Source organism: Gallus gallus, chromosome 2 (assembly GCF_016699485.2).
Source record: "Gallus gallus isolate bGalGal1 chromosome 2, bGalGal1.mat.broiler.GRCg7b, whole genome shotgun sequence".
Taxonomy (NCBI): Eukaryota; Metazoa; Chordata; class Aves; order Galliformes; family Phasianidae; genus Gallus; species Gallus gallus.
The window spans coordinates 78,832,279-78,856,247 of record NC_052533.1 but is presented as its reverse complement, the minus strand read 5'-3'; the positions used below and the strand labels follow the sequence as shown (position 1 = coordinate 78,856,247).

Sequence of the window (23,969 nt, the reverse complement as noted above, 5' to 3'; positions counted from 1 at the left end):
TGAATGAATTTGTTTAAATATCTGTAGGGAATATAATCAATTTAAGGTAAAAAATAATGCTGGGAAATGTAGAGGTACAAAATACAATGAAAGCCTTAGATTTTTCCAGTAATTGCATTTTTCATGGAGTTCAGGTATGGCACAGCCAGTGTGCTCCTAAGAAACTATTGTTTAGTTTTATCACTTTTCATTTACAAGTGTGCTTTTGAATATAATACACATTCTAATAAGAGATACCTTCCACTGTACTGCTGGGAGAAATATCTTGCCATGTGCATAGAGTACTTTTATTTTCTCTGGTAGAAACAGCAAAAAAAAAAAAAAAAAAAAGCCTCAGATTGTCTTGCTATGGGTTTGCACAAATTGATGTGTGGTGTGGTTAGTAGGCTGAATGTGTTATGTAGTTGAATCTGGGTGGGCAATAGGTGAAATACAACAAGCTGTATGCAAGGATGTGGAAAAGATCTCAGTTTTGAAACTGAAATTACTGAGTTTTAATTCTGGGTGTTTCGGTTCTGTTGCATCTCCCTAGTTGTAGCAAAACATTGGCAGAGGATTAATTTGTAATATATGCATGAGAAGTGTTCTACTTGTCTCATTCAGTAGTCCTTGATGTTGTCCTTGTACCTTTTGTATTCTGTGTCAAAATCATAAAAGTTTGAATGAGAGAAGTTTTATAGATGAAGATACACATCTCACCCATCCTACTTCTTGCAAGACTTTGTGAAGGAGTGGCGTTTTACCCTGCAGAAGATTTCTCTAAGATTTTTTCTTATTTCAACAAAAAAGAAACAGCATCCGAAACAAATAGATTCTGTAGTTGCATTTCTATAACAAGCACCTTCTTGAATCAGGGAATGAAAAACAGTGTTTGTGTTCTCAAATAAAATCATAGAGGATGAAGCATAAGGGCATTTGTGTAAAAATTAGTGATTTCAGAGAAGGTGAAATTGAGAATTTAAAAGATATTTATCAGTGGTCGTAGTTGTATTTGGATGTCACCAAATCTGTGTATTCTTTTATTTTGAAATGCATCTCAGAAAGGAGATTAAAGCAGTCACCAACTTAAAGTGAAAAATAAAGCTTAGATCATAAAAATACTATTTGATTTCGAGCCGGTTTTCTCTATTTGCAGTGTTTATGTGCTAGATTCTTGACTTTGCATATCTCAGTGTAACTGCAATATCAAGGCAGTACAGCACATATGGTCAGTACTACGAGTCCTTAACGCCATGGCCTGCAAAGCTTGCTTGTGAGAAATGGCTTCTTTTCATAGCAGATACCTCATTTCCTAGTTAAACAGCAATACTGATATACGTTTAAGGTATCTCTGATCTGACAAAGCGAGCAAAATCTTGCTGTTCTGCATGCAGTAAATTCACATTTTCTTTCTCTTTTTTCTCTGCAGTGTTTTTAAAAAATAAGTAAGTAAAGCATTCCCTGTTTTGGAAAATGTGCTGTGATTTAAAAAGGAGATTTTTGCTCCTCTATGCAACACAAAAGGGGCAGGCAAAAGCCATAGCTGAGGAAATATGTCTGCAAGCAGGTGCCCATGGACTTGAAGCTGACATGCACTGTATAAGTGAGATGGACAAGGTGAGATACTCTGTGCTGCTTTGAAAAATAGGTATTTAATAGCTGCATTTTTCTTCATTTGCTTGAGTAGTGGCTGTTGATAACAGCAAAGTCTGAGCACATTTGTCTCCCTAAAATGGTTTCAAATGTTCAGGTCTTTAAGAGCCAGTAACTGGGATGACACTCACAGACCTGTGATAGCCTTCTGCCTAATCTTCCTGATGATTTTTCATAGTAGAACAGTAAATGCCAGAGTAACTCTTTGTTTCTAACAACAGGTTGGTGACTTTTTGAAAGCTAATTATGTACACAGTATGGGATGAATTTGGTATTTACCGGTCAACTCTCCAGTTAGTAGAAATGATTACTCAGTTTTTCCACTGTTTTTGTTACGTTGAGATCCTGCGTTCTCTTAGGTCTGGGTTCCAGTATGATCTTGGCCTTTTGTGGTGTCTTGTTATTTAACATAAGGTTCTGTTCCAGTTCATACTTCAGATGCATCCTAGGAGGGGAAAAAAAAAAAAAGCTTGGCTGGAGTGGCTTTTTAGTATTTGCTGCTATCCATCTATCCATGGGTAAAGGTCTGAAAACTTAGTGTCTGTCATGTCGTGTAACTAAAAGCGCAGTGGACTGTAATTCCCTTCATAAAGTAGGTCCTCTAAAAAAGCAAACAAACGAAACGTGGCTGTATTTCAACTGAGATGAGCACAAACTATCACTCCATGGGCTTGAAAATGTGAGCAGTTTATAAAAGTAACTTAGTTTCCTTTTAGCAAGTTGCTTTCTTGGATATACAGTTCATTTTGTAGCTGGACATCTGCTTTCGGAATGAATGTTTACTGAGTATGTAGTACTCGGTGTAAGTATGATGTAGTGTGAGCATGTTAAAGAGTCTTACAAGGAAGCTCGTGCAGCGAGCAGGGAACATGAAGATTATCCTTATATTCTTCCTTTTATTTCTTCTGCACTTGACAGCTTTGGAGATTAGTTTCAGGAAGGCAGCAGACAGGATATTTCTAGCCCTGTTATTGGCCTGCCACTCAACTCTTTTGTCACATTTGGCAAGACAACTCAGAGCGGTGAGTTGGAAAGGTGCACTGAGTTGAGAATGTGAGAATTAAGTACTGAGGGAAAAAATAATTTCTACACCTTTGTAGATTTCATCATTTAAGCTTTTCCTTTTCCTTACTTTTTTGCAATAAATAAAGGGAACTTCTAGAAATGAGGTGTAATTGGAGAAGGGAGGGCAGGATGACAGCTAACAGGAGCAAGAGCTTGCTTGAGTTGTGTGTGGCCGCTGATGAATTCCTCTGGGTAAGTTAGATCTGACAGGTTGTTCCACGACCTACGGTTCAAAGAGTTGTGTGTGTGCCTTAGGTGACAAAGCAAGTTGTTTCTGTTTTGTCTGTACTCGTCAGTTAGGAGAAGGCCCTTCTTTATGCAGTTGTTCAGTATTTCTCTTAAACTCTTCATATGTGCAGAAGAGAATGTGTAGTAGAGCAAGCAAGAATTTAATGAACTAATTGCAGCTCTTTTCTAATACACCAGCTTCTACTTCTTAAGCTTGCATCTCTTATTTTTTGTTTGGAACACAATTTAGTTTAATATTTCATGTGACACCAGTAGACCCTTGCATTTTGTCAGTTGGTGCTTGAAGAATTTGCTTGTTAACCCAGTAGCCACCACTGACAGTGCACTGAAGTTCTATTACTTACAAAATCAGCTGTGGAAGCTTTGGAAATTCCAGTAACAGCAAAGGCCGTTTTTTGCACAACTTACAGTTCGGTTTTGGAAGCTGAAAAATTAGTGGGTATTTTGAAGTTTGCCTAACTTGTAGAAGACAAAACTGTTTTGGAATGTTCCTGGACCCACAGCTACCTGAAAAAGTACTTGGGGAATGTCCTTGCATGCTTACTCCGTTATCCTCTTCTCCAGACCCTGGATGTTAGCTGCTGCCAGGGGCAGATGATAATTTAAGTAGTTCCATGCAACTGTTCTTGGGCTCTTCAAGAAAGTTGTGAGGAGAAAACTGACAATGGCAAAGGTGCTTCATAATCTGTCTCTTTGTGTTTCTCATCTTTTTTTGCATTGCAAGGGGTAAGCTCCACAACCCTTAAGAAGGAGGGGAGGTTTGAATGACTTAAGTAAAGTGTTTAGAAGAGGACTTGTACTCTGATGTTTTGAATTGCAGTCCTGAAACTGCTTGAAATGATTACACAGTATTTCTTGAAGTCTTTATTTATATTTTCTGATGACCGTACTGTCTCATTGAACTTGGAATGCTGGGAATGAATTTAAACGGAAACCTTTACAAAGCAGTTGAGGGAGATGGGGTTGCTTATCATGGCAAAGAGGAGGCTAAGGAACAACCCAGCAGTTCACATGCTTTCTGGTAATCACATTACAATTTTTCTGTTCAGTTGGTTCTGTACATTAGATTTAAGCCACAAGCAAGATTATAGATTGCGCACCCAAAATAATTTCCAATTATTTGAAAGGCTTTCTGTAGTTCAATACAAACAAGATGTGATTAAACAATTTTTCTGTGTGCCTTTGGGGAAAGGAAAATAATGCGTAAGGCCTCAGATAGTTACGAAATGGCACCTTGTAATTACTTGTTCTATTACTTGTAGTACAACTTGGAAACAGAAAAGGATCCTGTAGTTATTGTCATTTCCACGACTGGTACCGGCGACCCACCAGACACTGCCCGCAAGTTTGTTAAGAAAATCCGGGATAAGACCTTGCCACCTGATCATTTTGCCCATCTTCAGTATGGATTGTTAGGTGATGTAGTGTTTTGTATGTTAATGCAGCGCTTGCCTGTCAGTGAGTAATGTTATATGTTGTACTTCTAAATAAGGTTTGTTTTATTTATTTCTGCGGTATCAACAGTTTTATGGGGTTTTTTCATGATCTCTGGTGCAATAAAGGAATATTATCACAGAAGTGATCTGTATGCAAGCTACCAATTAACTTTTTATAGCTTAATTTTCTTTACATAAAGAAAACGTTATATCAACTGTCTATAGTTGCTGAAGTTTTAATTTCGTGTGAAATCCCTATGGACTACTAGCTGAGTTTACTTGGCTTTGTGAGTGATTGGGTTTTTTTTTTCTGTGCAGCAATGTAAAACATTCATGATAAATAAGCTTTTAGCATCACCTCATCCCTTTACATTTGCTATAGGTCTTTCCATTTTGTATGTCACACTTCCTGGTGGGTAGAAGGAACGTAACCTTGTGTTACATGTTGAATAGGCAAAATGCACCGGGTATATGATGGATCTTCAGCAGGTCATTTTGCTGAGTTTTCAGGCTATTTGAACAAACTCCAGAAACATTTGTTAACCTGACAAATTTAAATTGCTGGAGAAGAGTCAGAAAAATTCTAGATTTCTCTTGAGGAAATTCCACACTTGAAGGAAATCTCTTGTGAGCCTGTAACATGGCAGTATAAAATACACGCATCTTAATCATGAAACGTTTTGAGAAGATGTTATGCTGCTGCCTACTTATGCATTACGTTCTGTGCAATGATTAAGTTTCTCATAGCTGACAGGCTGAGAGAGATGGGGCTTTTTAGCCTGGAGAAAACTCTGGGGAGACCTTGTAGTGGCCTTCCAGTACTTGAAGGGGGTCTACAGGAAAGCTGGGGAGAGATTTTCTAAAAAGGCATGTAGTGACAGGACGGGGGGAAACAGTTTTAAAATGGAAGAGTGTAGATTTAGACTAGATATTAGGAAGAAATTCTTTGCTGTGAGGGTGATGAGACCCTGGAACAGGTTTCCCAGTGAGGTTGTGGATGCCCCCTAATATTTACTTCTGATGTAAAAGCTGTTTTAAAGAAGAAAGAAATAGTCCATTGCAGGTGAGCATGATAAGAGTTGTATGCCAGAAAGAGTCAGGCTGTGAAAAACCTGTGCTAGTGAGGATAGTGAAACACTGGGGCAAATTAGAGAATCTGTGGAGACTGCATAACCAGAGGTCTTCAGGACAGCTAAATAAGTGTCTGTTAAGATGAGCTATGTGTAGTTAATCTCTCTGAAGCTGTGTCAGATAACCCTGTCTAAGTCAGGTCTTTCATGTAGAAGATACACTGACTGTACCTCTCGAAGTCCACTGTCTTTCTAAGTGATAGCAGTGTATCATCTAATGGAACATCTTCATGACTGTTAAAAGTTTTGATATTTTTAAATCACTTAAAATGCTGTCGCTTTGTTAGTAATAGAATGTATTACTACTAAACAAGGTATAGTTGTAATAACACTTCTAATCTAAAGGGGAGATACCGTGTGATTTATCAGAAGAGAGTATCAGCTTCACTCTGTTTCTAATTATTTCAGCTCTCTCCATCTTCCTCTTAGAGGGATTAGGGTTTTTTTTATTATTATTATTTTTTAAAGTCCCTATCTAAAACAATATTCCTCAGAAATGTTTTCTAAGAAAAGTATTTTTCAGATAAATTATGTCTGATATTTATGTAGGAGGAATGACTTTCTCAGCAATCCTTTGGGACTAATACAGATAGATTTATTTATTTTTAATCCATAGAAGTGTCCTCAAAATACAAAATGCTTTGATGTATCGGGTTATCTTGCTTGCCTGCAAGAAAGTTGTGTTTTATTTGCATATCTTTGTGTAGCCTGTGTGGCTGGCTGGCTGACTGACATAATCTTTCTTTCTTTGTACATCTTAGGGCTGGGAGACTCAGAGTACACATTCTTTTGTAACGGTGGAAAGACAGTAGACCGACTACTTCAAGAACTCGGTGCCCAGCATTTCTATGATACAGGATTAGCAGATGATTGTGTAGGGTAAGAACCAAATGAGTTTGAATTTTGTTTCTTTGATATGTAATATTTAGATATTATTTTGACTAAACTCTAAAATCAGCTGAACCCAATTACCCGACACCTCCCAGGAATGAATCCTGTCTGAACATAGTATGTCATTTTCAGTCTTAATTGCCATTCAGTGCAACTGCATTTTTAAAGTCTGAGCAAACATCTGTAATACCTGTAAAAATGCAGGGCATACAGCAGTTTTTATAAACTAAGTCATTCTGAATAAAGAGAAGCTTTTTAAAATCTAATCCAAGTTTACTGAAACAAATAAAACCAGTTCCACAGCATGTGTGCGGTTGAGTTGCTTTAGGCATGCCCTAAGATATGTTTTGATTTTTTTTCTCCACGGTCTGTAAAGCACTTTTTTCTTTCTTTTTTTTTTTTTTTTTTTTGGTAGAGAAATTATGTACAAGTTATTTTATTTTATTGCTGTAGAGGAGGTATGTAAGAAAACAGCTCCCTACCTGTTATGTTGCTCTCTCTGACCAGTAGGCTGCAGTCTTGATTTATTTATTTTCAAGTGCAGATTTTACTGGTTCTGTGCATGATGACACAAGCAATTGAACACAAACATTGCTATAATCATAAAAATTATATCTTGCATTCTAGAATGGTAAAAGTGCAGCGTTGTTTTAAGGCACTGATGTTCCTGTTGCTTGTGAAAAGCTGCAGGTTTTGCTACTAACCCTTCACCTTGCTGTCATGAAGATCAGCCTAAGAAAATGTGAAACTGGAAAAAGAGTGAGGCTTCTGTATACTGTGGACTATAGACCTTTGCATAGCATTAATAACTAAATGAAAATACTTGTTACCAGGCTTACTTTTTTGTTATAATAGCTTTTTTAACTTTTTTTTTTTGGTCATTTCTAAATTAACAGTGCAATAAGTTCACAATGAGTCCATTCTTTTTTTGTCTTCTTAAATTTATTTTTTCTTCTCTTTTCTTTCTCCCTCCCTAGATTGGAACTAGTGGTTGATCCTTGGATTGATGGTCTTTGGCTTGCCCTCAAGGAAGTATTTCTGTTGCGGAAAGAAAAAGAAGACATGAGCAACAATGTCAGTGCAGACCCACATGTTGGGCATGAAATGAACTTGAGCTCAAAAATACAGATTTTGAATTTAGAAGATGAAGGAGTGAGGAGTTCTGATGGTCCATCGCATAAACTGATTGACATCAATGTTGTGGCTTCAGCTACAGACACTGAACCTTCTCTTGTTCATTCAGTCCCTCCCATCTCTCAGTCTGCTCTTAATATTCCTGCCCTGCCACCAGAGTATATAGAGGTGCAGTTTCAGGACACCCATGGGGAGGTAAGAACTTCACTTTGAATGATGAAGGCCTCCATTTCTGGTAAGAGCATGCCACTAAAAAGAATGAATGGATACACGTCTGAAGGAAATACATCCCTGACCATGGGAGTTTTTTAATTCTCAGTGAAAAGTCCATTTATATGTTTAGAAAGTAATTTTCACTGTATGAATTAAGGACACAGATGTAAAAATATATTTTAACTAAATTATAATTTGATGGAAGAACAACACTGCCAGGAACAGAAAAATTAAAATCATCAGTGTTCGATTTATTTACTATAAATAAATAATCCATTCTGTTCAGCCAGTGAAAACATCTTCGTATGGAAAGGATGAATGGTACAATTTCAGTTCAAATTTTTAGTACTTGTGGAATGACTGAAGGAGATGTGAAATTACTCAAAATATTGCTACATATTTAATAACTTAGAAACTAGTAATTGTAAAAGTGTGGTCATCACTGTGCTATTGCAGACGGAAGATGAACTGCAGATCAAAAACCTGTGTGCTTGTATTATGAAGCTGTGTAGAACTAAATGCTGCTATACAAGGAGAAGAATTAGCATAAACTAGTGATAATCTCAAGTGGGTGAATTTAGTGAAATGGAGAGTGTGATTCAAATTTTTCTGATTGCTTGCCAAAGGACAGATGTTTTGGTCATTCTGTGAGGAAGCAGTGAAGGAGCTGGATGTGATAACACAGCTGAAAGGGCAAAGGCCCTGTTCCCCAGTACTCAAACAATGCAAAACGAGAAAGGTGGCAGCTGGGATCAGTCAAAAGTGCTGGTTATTAGGCAAGTCATTGTGAATGAAGCAGGTTTGAGGCGAAGTTGTTGAGTTCAACTGTCCAAATTACTGAAAGGAGATTTAGAGGTACTCCACTATTACAACACTCAGGCTGAAAGAGGTGCTGTAGAGCTTAAAAAGAGAGATTGGGCACTCGTGATCATATACTCCTGAGAGACTAACCCATAAAATCAAATTGGCTGTTTTTAAGAGCTTTTGAGAAAGGAAACAATTAGCTGTATTTGATAACATTTTTGGCCCATTGGACTATTCAGACATATGGACTTTTTATAGTTGAAAATATTCCTGTTACTACTTAGATGTGATTTTTAAAAATGCAAAGCAAAACATTTATGTTTGTAAAGATGCATGTTTTCCCTCTTCAAGTTTTAGTAAGCTGTTATTTAGCTGATTTGCATTTTTTGGTGTAAGTTTTCATGTCTTCTTTTTCAGAATCCTCACCTGTCCTCACTGATTAAAGAGGGAACAACCTTTGAAGTGCCAGTTACGAAAGCATCTCAGCTCACTAGAGAAGATGCAGTAAAAACTGCATTGCTTTTAGAACTTGATATTGCAGTAAGTGATAGCTTTGTAATTTTTTTTTTTTAATGAGTGGGTAAAATGAAGGGTAAAAAGCATGTGTATTATGCATAGTAACTATCAGAGAAAGATTTGATGGTTTAAAAAGAAGAAAGAATTCCTGTACAACAGCATGATGTCAATGTAGGCCGATTCATTTTGTATGTCCAAAGCCTGATTTGTTTACTGAATGTTATGGCTCCACAGAAACCAACGAAAACTGTCAAATTCATTTCTTTGTTGTTCCATGGATATGCTGTTGACTTAAATATAGGTTTTAGGAAATACTCAAACTGTGTAGGAAATTGTGACCCTTCTGATAGGTAATCTACACATGTAGTAATTTCATTACTACATGCAAGTTGTAAGAATCTTTAGTTCTTTATGTTGGAGCTATTAAGATCTATTTCATCTTCTGGCATTCATTTGCTTAACTCAAACTGCTAGCCTCTGTTACTCTAGATGTAAGAACTGCTTTAGTTTATTCAGGAAAGGTTGTATTATAAAATACTGATGTGAACATTAAGCGCAAAGTGTTTATTAGTTTAGAAGAAATCTTTTAACAGGAAAATATTCTGCTTTTGAGCTTTTCTTCCCAGATGAGTCCTGAATATCTCCAGAGAAGGAGACTCCATAGCCTCTCTGGGCAAGCTCTTCCAGTGCTCTGTCACTCTCACAGTAAAGAATTTCTTCCTGGAACTTCCTGTGTTCCAGTTTCTGCCCACTGTCTTTTGTGTTGTTGCTTGCCACGAAAAAGAGCCTGGTTCCATCTACTTGACTGCTGTGTTTAGATATTTATAAACAGTGATGCGATCCCCTCTCAGCCTTCTCCAGGCTGTCCTAGGCAGTCCTAAGTCTCTCAGCCTTTCTTGGGACAGGACATGCTCCAGGCTTTTAATCAGCTTTGTTGCCACCTGCTGGAAGGAGACCCTTGTGTTTTTTTACCTGGAGAGCCCAAAACTGGACTCAGCATTCCAGATGTGGCTTCACCAGGGCAGAGTAGAGAGGTTGGATCACCTCGTTTGACCTGCTGCCCATGTTCTTTTTAATGAATGAAGACTGTTTTTAGGAATGAGTATGTTGTTGGCCTTGGTTTACTTTTCAGTTTTATTGAAATGATTTCATATTTTCAAACAGGATACAGCCTTCGACTACCAACCTGGAGATGCCTTCTGTGTAATATGTCCCAATAACGTCAATGAAGTGGAGGAACTACTTCATATCTTGGGACTTTCTGAAAAAGGAGAGAACTTTGTTTGTATAAAGGTTAAGCAGAACACTAAAAAGAAAGGTAAGGTGTGATGAATTGGCTATGAAAGGATATTCCTCTCTGTGATAGTAGTAGATGGTATGCATAGTTTTGAACATTTTAAACTTGGGTATTGCAAGACAACTGTTGTTTTGTAGAGGCATGCTAGAAATCAGAAAGAGTGGGCGCATAAAATCTGCTTCTGTTTATACTCTTGATAACTTAGCTTAGGAATGGGAACCTGATCCCGTCATTGAGATTCTTCTGTCCCTCATATTCTATACTTCTGCGCACATAACCTAACATTTCTCCAGCTGAAAGTATAATCTCCCTTTCATGTTCATCTGCCCTATATCCTTGGAGGGCTGCAATCCTGGAGCATAAGACTTACTGCTGCTGCGTGGTGCTTTTTAAGGGGCTTGTTGGTCTTTGTGTATCAGTTTTGCTGAGTTTTATGGTCCCATTCCTCATAAAGGGATGCGAAAGGTTCAAGGTATGTCCACATACTACTAACGGGACTTACGAGAATTACTCTGTCTTGCCATGCAATTGGTGTCATAATGGCGGTGCTGAATCATGCTTCCATTTCAGTAAGATGGGGTAGGGCTCTGTGTTGCTCCAGTCTGCTGGTAAATCAGTTCCCACTACAAGATTCCCTGGATCATTGAGGGCTGCACAAATTATCTCTTAAGTATGAAATTTTAATGGACCTTTGTTGCTGGCCTTGATGAGTAACACGTTTGTTGATAAGGTGGGTTTATATGATAAGCAGTAACATAACATTTCCATTCACTCTCCCAGTGTATGCCGTGCTACAGTGGTGCTTGAGAGCTCTGGTGATTGCAAAGGTTGCTATTCCCTTAGGTTTCTTGCTCTGATGTACCTTACTTGATCTGCAAGATGGGAATTTGCACTTCAGATTGGGATCCTGTGCCTTCTAATGTACTGTACAGTCTCATTCATACCTTTCCCTCAGCCCTTGACCCATAATATATAGATTTGGCAGGAGAAAGTAGTCAAAACAGTACAGATAGAATGCACAAATCTAACTGCCATTTAAGTATTTCCATCCCCAAGGTAGCTACAAGCACACAAGCAGACTTAGGATGTAATTAGGAGCCAGTCCTTTCCTGATGAGTACAGGGGCTACTTGGGAATGATGTGCATCTGATGCATATCTGCAAGATTTACCAGGAACTCCAATGAATTCTTCTTACAACCCTTCTTTGCTCAGCATGTGATTCTTTGATGAAGTACATGGGATCAAGTGAAGGGACAAAACAGAAATTATTTAGCAGTCTATTGTTCAAATTCCAGTTTTGCTAGAAGTTAAGTTAATAAAAAAGTTGTTTTTTATTGTATGAGCATCCTTAAAGGAAGATTAAGTACTTATTTTGAAAAGCTGTCTGCATGTTGGAGGAAAAAAAGAATGTTCTTTTCTGCTTTACATTTATGGATTCCACTTTCTGTCTAAAAAATAGTTTTGCTTTTTATAGCAATAGTTGAGTCAAGTAATGCTGATACAAAGAGATAATTATAATTTAGCAAGTTATATTCTTAGACTGAAATTTCTGTTTCAGTAAAGGACTCTTGAAAATGGAGAAAAGGACAGTAAGAATGAGTAGCTAGATATGGAAGCCAAGAAACATCAAGATAAATCCCAACGTGCAAGTTCAGTCTGTAATGAAACAATTTCAGACATGCAGAGCTTATTAATTAATACGTGTTTTGTCCCATAAGTGATCCCATATTCCTTTTAGGGTTATCTTAGAATGGGGAATATCTGTTTTATAGTGTGACATAACACAAGGATGATGAGCCTGACTGCACTCTGGCTGACTCCATAAAGAAAGACTCACTGTATGTAAGTTTTCCTCCTTCATGAGATGGCAGTACAGGACAGGTTTTTTGGCTTGTAGAGAAATGCCTGTGATTTGCTGAGCCTCAGAAGCTCCACCTTAGCAATGGCTGTGTACAACTTCGGTTAGATCATTAGAAAACTTCAGCATCTTCTGTTTTTTAAGGAGTGTTTATTAATGGAGGTGGAAAAAAATGTGGATGGTCCATTTGCGTGCTAGCGTTCCTCTACATTCCCCCAAGACTGTAAGTGGCAAAAAGGTGTTCAGTCATCTGGCAAAATGTATTTACATATATATACTTCTCTATTGTATTCCTTCTTTCCTGTTAACTTTTTTTGCCTTTTCATTGGAAAACCGTCTTGCTGTTTAGTTTGTAATTTTCGCTAATCACTTGAGTTCATCCTACAGAACTGAATGTATTCTTCTCCTAAATAGGAGCAACTCGCCCACAACACATCCCTGAGAGAAGTACTCTGAAGTTCATTCTAACCTGGTGTCTGGAACTAAGAGCAATTCCCAAAAAGGTGTTTGTACTTCTTTTTTTGAAGTGGAATCCATAGTAATTTTATGCTGTGTGGTTTCTATGAGTTCTGTCCTTGCTTCACGTGTAGTTACCATGTTCCTTGGTGAATAGGGAATGTCAGTTTGCATGCTGCCCATCCTTTTTCCTAAGTAATTTTGCTTTTGGTGCTTTATTGGGCAGATTGTAAGATACTGAAACCTGTATTCTCATTCTTTAGTACTTTGATTCATAAAGGAACTGGACATAAAAGTGCTAGATATTTGGTGCAAGCTAACTGGAAGGCTGACAGAACCCAGCTGTAGGCATTAATGAGAAATCATTCTTCTCACTAAAGATAGTCTGATCATGTTGGTACTGTTTTGTCCCTGTAAAAATGCATATTGCTCTATACAGGCATCACAGATTCTTTTAAATATTTTGAAGTTTTTCTTGAGCATCTTACTAACTAGCAGAATTCAAAGAAAAATTTTTGCTTGTATGTTTGTTCACACAGATATTATTTCCCATGTATTTTGCACTTGCAAAAAATTGGAAGCTTGCAACTGAAAATGCATGGGTATTTCTGGTTTTGTCAGAGCACATTTTAAAGATAAAGCATGACGCTAAGCAGCTCTGTTGGTAGGGTCTATGAAGGAAATCAGTTTTTGGAAGGACTTCTCACGAAAGTGAATTTCACAGGCAAGATGCAGTATATGTCATTATTAGACAGGGTGCTGTAGAACAGAATCTCTCGACTTGTACAGCCTGTTGAGTACTTCATTTAATTTGACTGTTTTTGAAATTTCTTCTCAACGGTAGGAGTACACAGAGAGTGCTGGCGAGGGAATATCAACCAAGCCAGTTTTTATAACCTGTTTTATTTCATGTTCAGTGTACAGTGGGCTGTAAGTCCATAATCAAAATGATTTTTTGGATTTTGAGTTTGCCCAAGCAGTAGGTAATTTTTGCAGTATTCTTTTGTATAAAGTATGTGCTCTGATTGCATTCGGTATTTTGGATCACTCTTCTTTCTAAACACTGTGTTTATTTTTACCTTTTGGAAAGCAAACACACACGTACGCAACCCTGGAACTATTTACATCTAATTTTTACTTTCTCTTTCAGTGCTCTATTTAATTTTATTAAGAAAAGCTTGTGCTAATGTTATGTATTCGTGCAGTATAGAATAAAACACTGCAGCAACATTTATATGACTCATAAATTCCATACTTTATTTACAGTAATATTGCTTCTTAGACTTTGTATTATTCCTTTCCCAGCTTCTGTAATTTAGCAAATGGTGTTTTGTCTTGAATTAATTTGCGTTATGGGGCTGCTTACTAAAGTGCCAATACATGAATCAAGTATCTCATAAATTTAGTATTTATCTGGAAATTGGTTATTTCTGTTTATCTATCTCTTCTCCTGTTCAGGCAAAGCAGGATGTTCTGACCTGCTAGCTTTTCTCAGACATCGGGGGTGAGGGGTGGTGGGAGGAATTTAAATCATTCATGGTAGATGAAAGTGAGTGTTGGAAAATAAATGGCATTTTGTATTAACCGTTAACCTGCAAGCTGACCACTTCCTTTCCCCAAGCAATTCAAGCTTTTCACAGGTTTGTCAACATTTCCCCAACTGGACAAATTATTTACCTTCTACTCTGACTTTCTTTCCTTCAGGCATTTTTGCGAGCCCTTGTAGAATGCACCAGTGATGCAGGAGAAAAACGGAGGCTTCAGGAGCTTTGCAGCAAACAAGGAGCCTCTGATTACACTCATTTTATTAGGGAGTCTAATGTTTGCTTGCTGGATTTACTTCATGCTTTTCCAAGCTGCAAGCCTTCACTTAACCTGTTAATTGGTGAGTGAGTTAGACTTAACTGGTTTTAGTTCATTTTGAAAAATGCATGAGACTAAGCATTCAGTTTCTTAAGATGTGGATAACTCTTCAGTTAGAAATGCTATAGTATTCATAGTCATCAAATTCAAATGCTAGGGGGCATGACTCTTCACCAGTGGTGGTCTGTGGCCTTTGTTCTGCACTTAGTTGTGTACCTGTGCTTGTAATGACTCTGAATTGCTCCTGTGCGTAAAAATAAGGTATTTGTAAGATCAGTGTTTTTAAGACCAGTTTGTCAGCTGGTTACAGTTCAGAAAGACATATTTGTATATATCCTGGTACCTCTGCCCCTGTGTTCTTTTCTTGGGTTTTTATCTGTGGAAACAAAAAGCTTTTCCCAGTATATTGGTGTTTAAGTTGCATCTAATACACTTGCTGAGTTCTTTGTGTGAAACTTTGAAGGAATGAGACTAGAACTATAGGTATATCAAACTCATCTTAAAATAATAACAGTTACTTTCCAGATTAAAAAACAGGATTTCCTGTTGTGTTTCATTATATGAAGCAAAGCAATTGCTTTTTACAGCCTTGTGATCATGTTCTCTATTACTCCTTCTTAGTGTATTGTAGGGATGTAAAGATAGCAGCTCTGCTCCACTTGATACAAATACTTGAGTCTTCTCACTGACAGCAAAATGACTTAACTTCTCAAAGGTGGCATGGAATGTGCTATAACAGCTGAACTGAATAAAATGAAGTTCTGAAAGTGTTGTTGTTGTTGTTTTAAATGTTTTTTTCCCAGGGAAGTAATGTACTGAATGGGTTAGTATCTTCTTTAAGTGATTTCAGTGAACTAGTTTGTCTCACCTCTGGCTTGCAACCTGTGTGAGAAGCATCTTTAAGACATGGTTAAGTCCATATGCTGAGGGGAACATACACAAAAAGAGGGCACGCGTGGAAAACAACTAAAAAGCAGCTGAAGTGCACTGTATTTTACCTTGTTATTTAAGTGTGTGTATTGTGGTATTTTTTGCTTCTTGTCACTGTTCTGCACAGCACTGTCATTTTGTGACATGTCTATCTCCTTTTGATATACTCTTCTCCTCAGCCAAAACGTGCAGTCTGCAATGCTAGGTCATTCCTGCGAAGACACCAGTGAGTTTGACCTTTTGTGTATGTGAACGTACATACATATGTATGTATGAGGGCAGATAGATGTAGCATATAGTGGACCTTTAATTACAAGAATGCCCAATAAACTCCTGTCTGAGTTTTGAATGGATACAGTTAAAAGCTGCAGGTGTTGAGCTTTTTTTTGGCTTCTTTTTGAAATGAACGCTAAAAAAAAACATGTTGGCATTCATAGGAGTTTGAAATTAGATGGCACACGTGCCTTGAGGACATTATATATAGGAAACCTTCAAACATGTGATTCCTATTTCCAGAACTTTTCAACTCCATAAAGCACACTTGCTTGAAAGGGGAAGGAAATGAAATTTGAAGCTGCACTTTTTCCACTAACTACTGTCATCTCTCCTGTGTGCTTTACAATTGTTTTTAATTGATCAAGAACCCCATAAATTAACTGTTCTGGCCTTATTTTATCAAGTTTCTAACAGATGTTCCACAAAACCTAAAAAAAAAAAAAAAAAAAAAAAAAAATTAATTCCTATCACAGTTCCACTCTTAAAGGTTTATTTATGAGACAAAACCACTCAATGTTAGTAGAGTACAGTTACACTGTGCTTGTTACCTGTTGTACTGTAAACATTCGCTAAATGATATTTTGATTTTTATTGGGGTGAATAAAACTATAAATGATGGTGTTTTTGTTGCTGTTGTTTTTTCCAGAACATCTCCCTAAATTGCAGGCCAGATCCTACTCAGTTTCAAGGTAATGAAACATTCAGTCATATCTTCTTTGTAATTTAGCTGTGTTTTTTTTCTTAAGTGTGAGTGTATGTGTGTGTGCACATTACAGTTTTTGTAGAGAACAAACTCCAAAATATTTCTGTAGAGTTATTCTTGTTAGAATTTTTTTTTATCTCTCATGTACTATTGAATTTGTCTTTATCAACTTGAAATCTTAGGCCCTGCTGCTCCCTTTTCTCACCCCCTCTTCCCCCATTGCAAAGACACAAGTGGGCAAGCACATAAAACTCCTTCTGGTGAGAAGTGATTCTGCAGGTCTGTGTTCATCTGAGTGGGGCAGTAAGAATGCCTTTATTTCTGGAAAGAGTGTGTGGCTGACCCTAATTGAAGAAATTGTAATGTTGTCTTCACCGTGAATTTTTCCTACAAGATCGAATTTGCTTTTGATTTTTCCCAGTCATTACTGAAATTTACTTTACGTAGCGTTTGAGCAAAGCAGAATAGTCGTTGATGGGCTGGATGAGTCTTGGCCTGTGAAGCATGTGGCTTTCTAGTTCTTCAGTGGGACTGCAGCCTTCCTCATTGCCAGGACCTTGTGCCGTTCTTGATAGTGTATGAAGTGTAGTCTGACTTGGAAGATCAGAATCCAGCTGTTTGTGTTTAAGAGTGTAGCATTACATCTTTCCAGAGGGCCTTCCTTGCCTTTGGGTATCTGCATTTTTATTTTATTGTATTTTATTTTACTTTTTTTGAGGTTTATGGTCTCAGATGCTTCTTTGCCTAGCTCCCGCTTCCTGACAGGTTTTTCTCTGGCTTCCTAAGAAGTCACACTAGGAGGCAGTTCCTGCCCACGGTGTTTTTTGTTCCCAGTTTGCCTATGACATTATTGCCTTTATTCCACCATAAGGAAAAAAAAAATAGCATGACAATCCAATGAAAGTAATATATCTAAAGAAGAAGTAGAATAAAACAGAGAGATAGAAGTGATGAATGAAGTCCCTGTTATCAAACTAACAAACAAACAAAGTCAATCAAACAAAAACCGCAGGATTTGACTATATCAAACAATGTTGTTTTGTGTGTCTGATAAGAGTTAGATAGAATTCTCAAGAGCAAATTCACACACATGAAAACCTGATAGAGAGGAATTCTAATTCCATCCTGTAGGCAGTGCCCTCTGATTCCAGCCCTAGGAAGCTTTATAATTGCTTATAGATCTCACAAAGGTAACTGAACACTGAATCTTGATTTCAATTAGGTTGTTTGGGTTGAAAGTATACCTGCAGCGCAGGAAGGATGGCAGTGCTATCTCAAGTTAATAATTCTTTAAAAAAATATATAATAAAACTTGTTCCTTTACAGTTCAAACTTGTATCAGCCAGGAAAACTGTGTTTTGTGTTTAATATTGTGGAGTTTCCTGCCTGTCCCACAAGACCTGTCTTACGGAAGGGAGTTTGTACAGGCTGGCTTGCTGAGTTAGTTGCACCTCTACTGCACACCAATAAAGATACGCTGGATATAAAAAGAGAAAGTTCTTCAACTGAAAAGGTATGAGTGTTACATTTAAATTCCATTAACCTTTAAATTTGTGCATGCTTGAAGTAGTTTTCATTGTTTACTTCTCTAATGTAAAGCAGGTGTTTTGTCAGGGGCTATACGCATCTGCATTTTGTGATTCTGCCCTTCTTTTAAGTTTACCCTTCACTCTGTAATATGTTTAAAACTGCACTGTTAAGTTGCTAAAACTTACATTTTAATTTAGTTATGGATACTTGAGAAGTGAAATTTCCAGTTGCTGAAAGGCTGGAGTCATCACCCCACTGTAGTCCTAAGTGAGTCTTGGAATATACTTTCATGGACTAAGATACCGGTTAAATGGTTATAGCAGTTTGAGAAGCACCTGGTCACTTTCAGGAAAAGCTGGCAGACTGTAAGGGGGCAGATCCTTCACAGTTTGAAAAGGCTGTTACTGAATGTGATACAGAGAACAGTCTTCTGCGGTATTTCTGCTGTGCATCGAAGATGTTCTGATATAATGGCTGTTGTTAGGAGATGATACTCTTCTTTCAGCTCTCTTCTTTTATCTGTGTAATCCATCACAATCTCACAAATATATTAGGTATAAGTTAGGGCATGAGGGAGTGGCTTAAAGCTTCATGTGGGAAGTTCATATCGGGTGTTAGGAGAAAGTTCTTGATAGGGAGGGTGGTCAGGCACTGGAACAAACTTCCCCAGCTAAGTGCTCACCACTACAAGCCTGTTGGTGTTCAGGAAGCATTTGGACAATGTTCTTAGATGTGGTTTAACTCTTTAAGTTTTTCTTTGTGGAGTCACAAGTTGGACTTATTCCTTGTGGATCCCTTCCTACTCAACATATTTTATGGTGTATATACTAGCATATAAAACAGCATATAATATATGTAGTATTGTATATAATATGGCAGAAGAGCAACTGACACTATATTTGTTCAAGAAAAATGGAAACAAGCTTATACATTGGTTACAAGAAAACTGTGCTGATAATACAGGTTCTTTGGCAAAATGGAAAGAAAACCCACACAATTATCTTTAAAACCTAAATCAAAGGAAAAACTCATACGTGCATGATGAACCTTATTCAAATTGTTGCATAGCTATATATTTGAAATACAGTTGACTTGCAATGCATTTAAGATCAAACTTGAGAATGAGGTGGGTTGAAAAGCAAAACAGAAGGATTGTTACAAGTTGAGTCAGAATAAAATTCAGAACCATTTGCATCTGCTGTGCAAGCTAGAATCCAGCACAGATAGATGTTCAGCAATGCACATCTATTAGAAAGGTATATAGAGTACCAATACAAAGTGGATGTGCGTGATCCTATGCAAAAATATCTTAGATCGCAAAAACTTTACAGAACGAATGTGTATACTAGTTGAATTATTCTTTTGAAGGATGGGCAAGTTTGGAATTCTTAATAGGAATGGTAGCCTGCTAACTCAAGAGTAGCTTGAAATAGCATTACAGAAATATGAATATCACTCCTCCACCAAGAATTATACTATTCTTTTTTTAACAATCATTCAGCAGGAAAATTAATCCTGTTGAAGGCTGTAGTGATTTAATGATAAGGAGGGGAGTAGAGATAAACCACTCAAGTTTACAGAACAAACTTTAAATAACATGGCCTAGAATTTAACTCCTTAACCTTGAAAGGAAATTCAAATAACTTCCTTATTAACATGCAAAATAAATCAGATTCTTGCATATGACTTTAATGGGTGAAGGTCAGCTGCTGAGTCTTTGTTGTTTCAAACATGATCTGTTTGGAGATCATGTAATTTTTTGTGTGTGAAAATTTAGAAAGCAAGCTCAGTATCAGTAGACTTCAGTTTACTGTGAACAAATCCTTACCCCTGCCAGAATTTTTGCAATATTAGTAATAAATAAATTGATAATAAGATAACATTGAGTTGCCTGAAACAGTATGGCTAGTTTCTCACTTCTTTTTGCCTACCGAGCTTTCTGTGAGTTCTACAACTGTATTCAGCAAATGTAAGGTGCAGTCAGCTTTCACAATCAGAAGCTCGTGTTTTGATGCTTTGTCTGGTTTCTCTATAGACAGATTGGTAGATCTGTAAATAGGGCATGTTGTTCAGCAACTCCTGTAATTTTATTCCAAATGTGTAGCATTACAAATAAACTCTGAAATGCAGGATTTGGAAGGGTATCTGCACTCATACAATAAATCAACATACTGAAGGTTCAAAAAATTTTATGCTATTTTATGACTTACAAATATTCTTTGATTGTCTTCTATCATTTTAGATATCTATTTTTGCTCGCCCAAACAATACTTTCCACTTACCTTCAGACCCATCTATCCCTTTTGTGATGGTCGGTCCAGGAACAGGAATTGCACCATTTATTGGTTTCCTGCAACATAGGTATGTACCAAACTCCTACATGGAAAGCAGCTTTTTAATGCCAAGAAAAAAAAAATACAGGCTCAGATATTTTTATTTTTATTTTTTAATTTGGGAAAAAAATGTGGGTTTTTTTTTTTGTGTGTATGTTTTTGTATTTGTTGTTGCTGTTAAACTGAAAACAGCAGTGGTAATTTCACAAATGTATGTATGAGCTATTGTTTACTGCTTTATTTTTAATCCTGTTTTCTCTTTATGACACTTAAGGAACTCTGTGGAAACAAAAAAATATATATATAACAAAACCAAAACAAAACAACCAATAGCCAACAAACGTAAACATTTAGTGGATATTATGACAAAGGACACTGCTATTTTGCTTATCTACAGACAGCACTCTTTTTATTAGTTCTGTTATTTGTATGGCTTCAAAAGTAGATACCTTTCTTCCCTCCTACAGCAGCTTAATTTTGTAAGGCAAAAAGAAACTTGCTCAAAAAGTGGGATCACCACAACTGATATGTTTACAAAGAAAAAAAAAATCAACTGAGACGTAGAATTTTTTACATGCTTCTGACTGCATGAATCTGCTGTAAGCAAAACATTGTGTACAATCCTCACTATTTACTTAATTTTATCCCCTAAACATTCCTTTCTCGCAGATTTATTTTGTGTTTTACTTTCAAGGATTTGTAACATTCCATACATATTTGATCAATGTTAAATAAAATCTCTCAAATGTAACTAGGCAGTTTCAGCTAAAACCCCTGTAAAGTAATTTCTTTAGCATTATTTGAAGAAAATAAAATAACTTTTCTGATGGTGTAGTAGTAAATAGATTGTTATTCCTGAACTCTTCCAGTCTTCTGCAGCTAATTGAAATGCATGCTGAAAATGATTTGTGCTGAGTTTTCCCCAGGTATTTTTACAGTGCTTCCAGTGAAAGTTAGGGGGTAACCATTTCCTTATTCAGCAATCAGAATTGTTCTGTGAGATGTTCAGAAGTGCCATACCTGACTATTCCAGTGTGAAGCTGTGACAAAACAAAACAAACAACAACAACAACTACAACAGAAAACCCTTTGAAGATGATTGAATTTGAGCTGGGCCAGAAGTGAGAACTCGACAAAATCAGAAAAGGAAGGTTATTTACCTTAAGTCATTTCACATTAATAAGCCTCAGGGCAGGCAGAAAAGCACTATCATAAACGAGAATTACGCTATATGAGTTTTAGTTTCTGCACTTGATAAAACAGGGTTGGATTTACATACATTTACATAAAGTTAATATATTATTTTTTTTCTTTTTTTTTTCAGGCAAAAACTGAGAGAAGAACATACAGAGTGGGAATTTGGAGAGACATGGCTCTTCTTTGGTTGTCGGCATCAGGATAGAGATTATTTATTCAAGCAAGTTCACTATTTAACATTCTGTGTGTCTCATTTGTATTCATGAGAGAATGTTTATCTCAGAGCCATTACTAACACTTTATATTGCCTTTCAGAGATGAGCTCAGATGTTTTCATGAAAATGGGACGTTAACTCATCTGAAGGTTTGTTTCTCAAGAGACTCTTCAACAACAGAAGTAGCTCAGCCTAAGTATGTGCAAGATGTCATTAGGCTTTATGCTAAAGAAGTTGCCAGAGTCCTGCTGAAAGAGAGTGGTTACTTCTATGTATGTGGGTGAGTAAAGTGTAACGGACTGTCTCAGAAAGAGAACAGAGTTAGCAAAAGTTTGAAGCTTTAGAAAGACTTAAAGATGTGTGAATAAAAGGACCGGCATGACACTGAAACTTCCTTTCTGGAGCACCAGAATTTATTGTGTCCATCAGTAAACATATAGCTTGTAACCATGCAGTTCCCCTGCTGCTTCAGTTGCTTGTTATTTATTTTTATATTTTATATTTTAGTACTCAAATGAGCTGTAATAGGTTTCAAACTAATAGATTGCTCTTAAGAAAATTAGATACTGGAATACATGTGGTAATAAAGCACACAGTGGTGAGACAGCAGAAACTTCTGCTGCATTCCACACTTTGATGGGCCAGGATGCTACCTGAACCTAAGTTTTTCTTCCTAGATTTCAAAGTTCTGTTGCATTCATAAAGTTCCATAATAGTAATCCACTTTACAGTGGAGTCTTATTTGTTAATGCTAACTTACCTGGATGTTGCAAATTCTTAGCGAGAGTGCTGATAAATGGAGAGTTGCTTGAACACGGGGCTCAATGTCAGTATTTTCTCCTGCAGAAATTGATGTCTACTGTTTGTATTAAAAATAACATTGATAATAAGTGAGGATTTTTTTGTGCACTGTATGGTTTTGGAACCATGTAGTTACTATATAACATACTTCAACATGTCCAGTTCTCCCTAAAATAAAATAATTATTTTGTGACAGCTCAACTATGGATCCAAGGTTTTTTTCCCTGTATATTACCGTGTCATATTAGTTCACAGTGTTCTTGTTAATGCTCGGCTGCATGAAAACTGAGTGGATCTCTTGCCATACAACACACAAGCTGTTTTTGTCTGTTTCTGTTCTTTTCCAGTATTACAGCTTCTTAAACTGTTGATAAAATGAAGAACACAGTATTTTGCATTTTCCTCATTTTCCTTCTTTTTTTTTTTCCCCCCAGAGATAAGAAGCACATGGCTGATGATGTAAGTGATGCTGTATTGGACGTTTTAAGTATGGAAATGGAAGTTGACAAATTGGAAGCAATGAAAACCATGGCCATGCTTCGAGAAGCAAAACGTTATTTGCAGGATGTTTGGAGCTAACCATTTAGCTTTTTCTGTGTTGTTGTAAGACAAAAGATTTTGCTTTGCTTTCACATTTATGCTTTTAACTAGAATCATCAAAAGTGCCGTTGTCACGCACATTATAACTTTCTCTGCTGATCTTTCACTTAGGAATGTGAAGCCTTCTCAAGGATGACAAACCAGTCTGTCTTTGAAATGTATTGTTTTTAGCAACATTGCATAATGGACTGTGTCAATACCTTGATTTTCTGACTTTTGAGATTGCTTTCATGTAGAAAGTGAGAACTTAACTGTACAAGTATAATTGTATGTTTGTTACATCACATATTTTTTTCCTATAATTTATACATAAAGGAGTTACATTTCCCCCTCCCCCCCCCCCCCCCCCCCCCCCCCCCCCCCCCCAAACATACACACTGTTCGGACAAGAAGGAATGGCCTCAAGTTGCACTGGGGGTGGTTCAGGTTGGATAGTAGGATAAATTAATTCTCCAGAAGAGTGGTCAGACACTGGAATGGACTGCACAGGGAGGTGGTTGAGTCGCCATCCCTGGAGATGTTAAAGAAATGTTTAGATGTTGTTCTAAAGGACATGGTTTAGTAGGAAATACTGGTGGTGAGTGGACAGTTGGACTGGATGGTCTTGTAGGTCTTTTCCAAGCTTGGTGATTCTATGAGTCTGCACATGTATGTTTTCTTTTTCCTCGAACAATAACTGCCAAATGGAATAAAGGTCAAGAGTACTGCACAAAAACCTGCTGCAGAATATCAACTCTGAAGTATTTTTTTTTAAATACCTCCATTTTTCATTTTCTCATTCAGATATCTTGAAGTTTTGCTACACTCTGCTAATCCTTATTAAAATTCTGTGCACAATT

The 23,969-nt window shown here is 37.0% G+C and overlaps 1 protein-coding gene across 2 annotated transcripts in view; it reads left to right on the top strand.

Moving 5' to 3' along the window:
- The window catches only part of MTRR (5-methyltetrahydrofolate-homocysteine methyltransferase reductase), a 27,057-nt gene extending 3,088 nt beyond the window's left edge, over positions 1–23,969 (top strand). For both annotated transcript variants that reach the window (XM_426057.8, XM_004935129.5), the window contains exons 3-16: positions 1,409–1,596; positions 4,209–4,362; positions 6,274–6,391; positions 7,381–7,732; positions 8,972–9,094; positions 10,235–10,388; positions 12,641–12,729; positions 14,387–14,567; positions 16,398–16,440; positions 17,781–17,967; positions 20,227–20,345; positions 21,642–21,734; positions 21,830–22,009; positions 22,965–23,969. In XM_426057.8, the coding sequence (XP_426057.5) occupies positions 1,453–1,596; positions 4,209–4,362; positions 6,274–6,391; positions 7,381–7,732; positions 8,972–9,094; positions 10,235–10,388; positions 12,641–12,729; positions 14,387–14,567; positions 16,398–16,440; positions 17,781–17,967; positions 20,227–20,345; positions 21,642–21,734; positions 21,830–22,009; positions 22,965–23,109 (2,082 nt within the window). In that variant the 5' untranslated portion in view covers positions 1,409–1,452 and the 3' untranslated portion in view covers positions 23,110–23,969. The remainder of the gene's footprint in view (positions 1–1,408; positions 1,597–4,208; positions 4,363–6,273; positions 6,392–7,380; positions 7,733–8,971; positions 9,095–10,234; positions 10,389–12,640; positions 12,730–14,386; positions 14,568–16,397; positions 16,441–17,780; positions 17,968–20,226; positions 20,346–21,641; positions 21,735–21,829; positions 22,010–22,964) is intronic.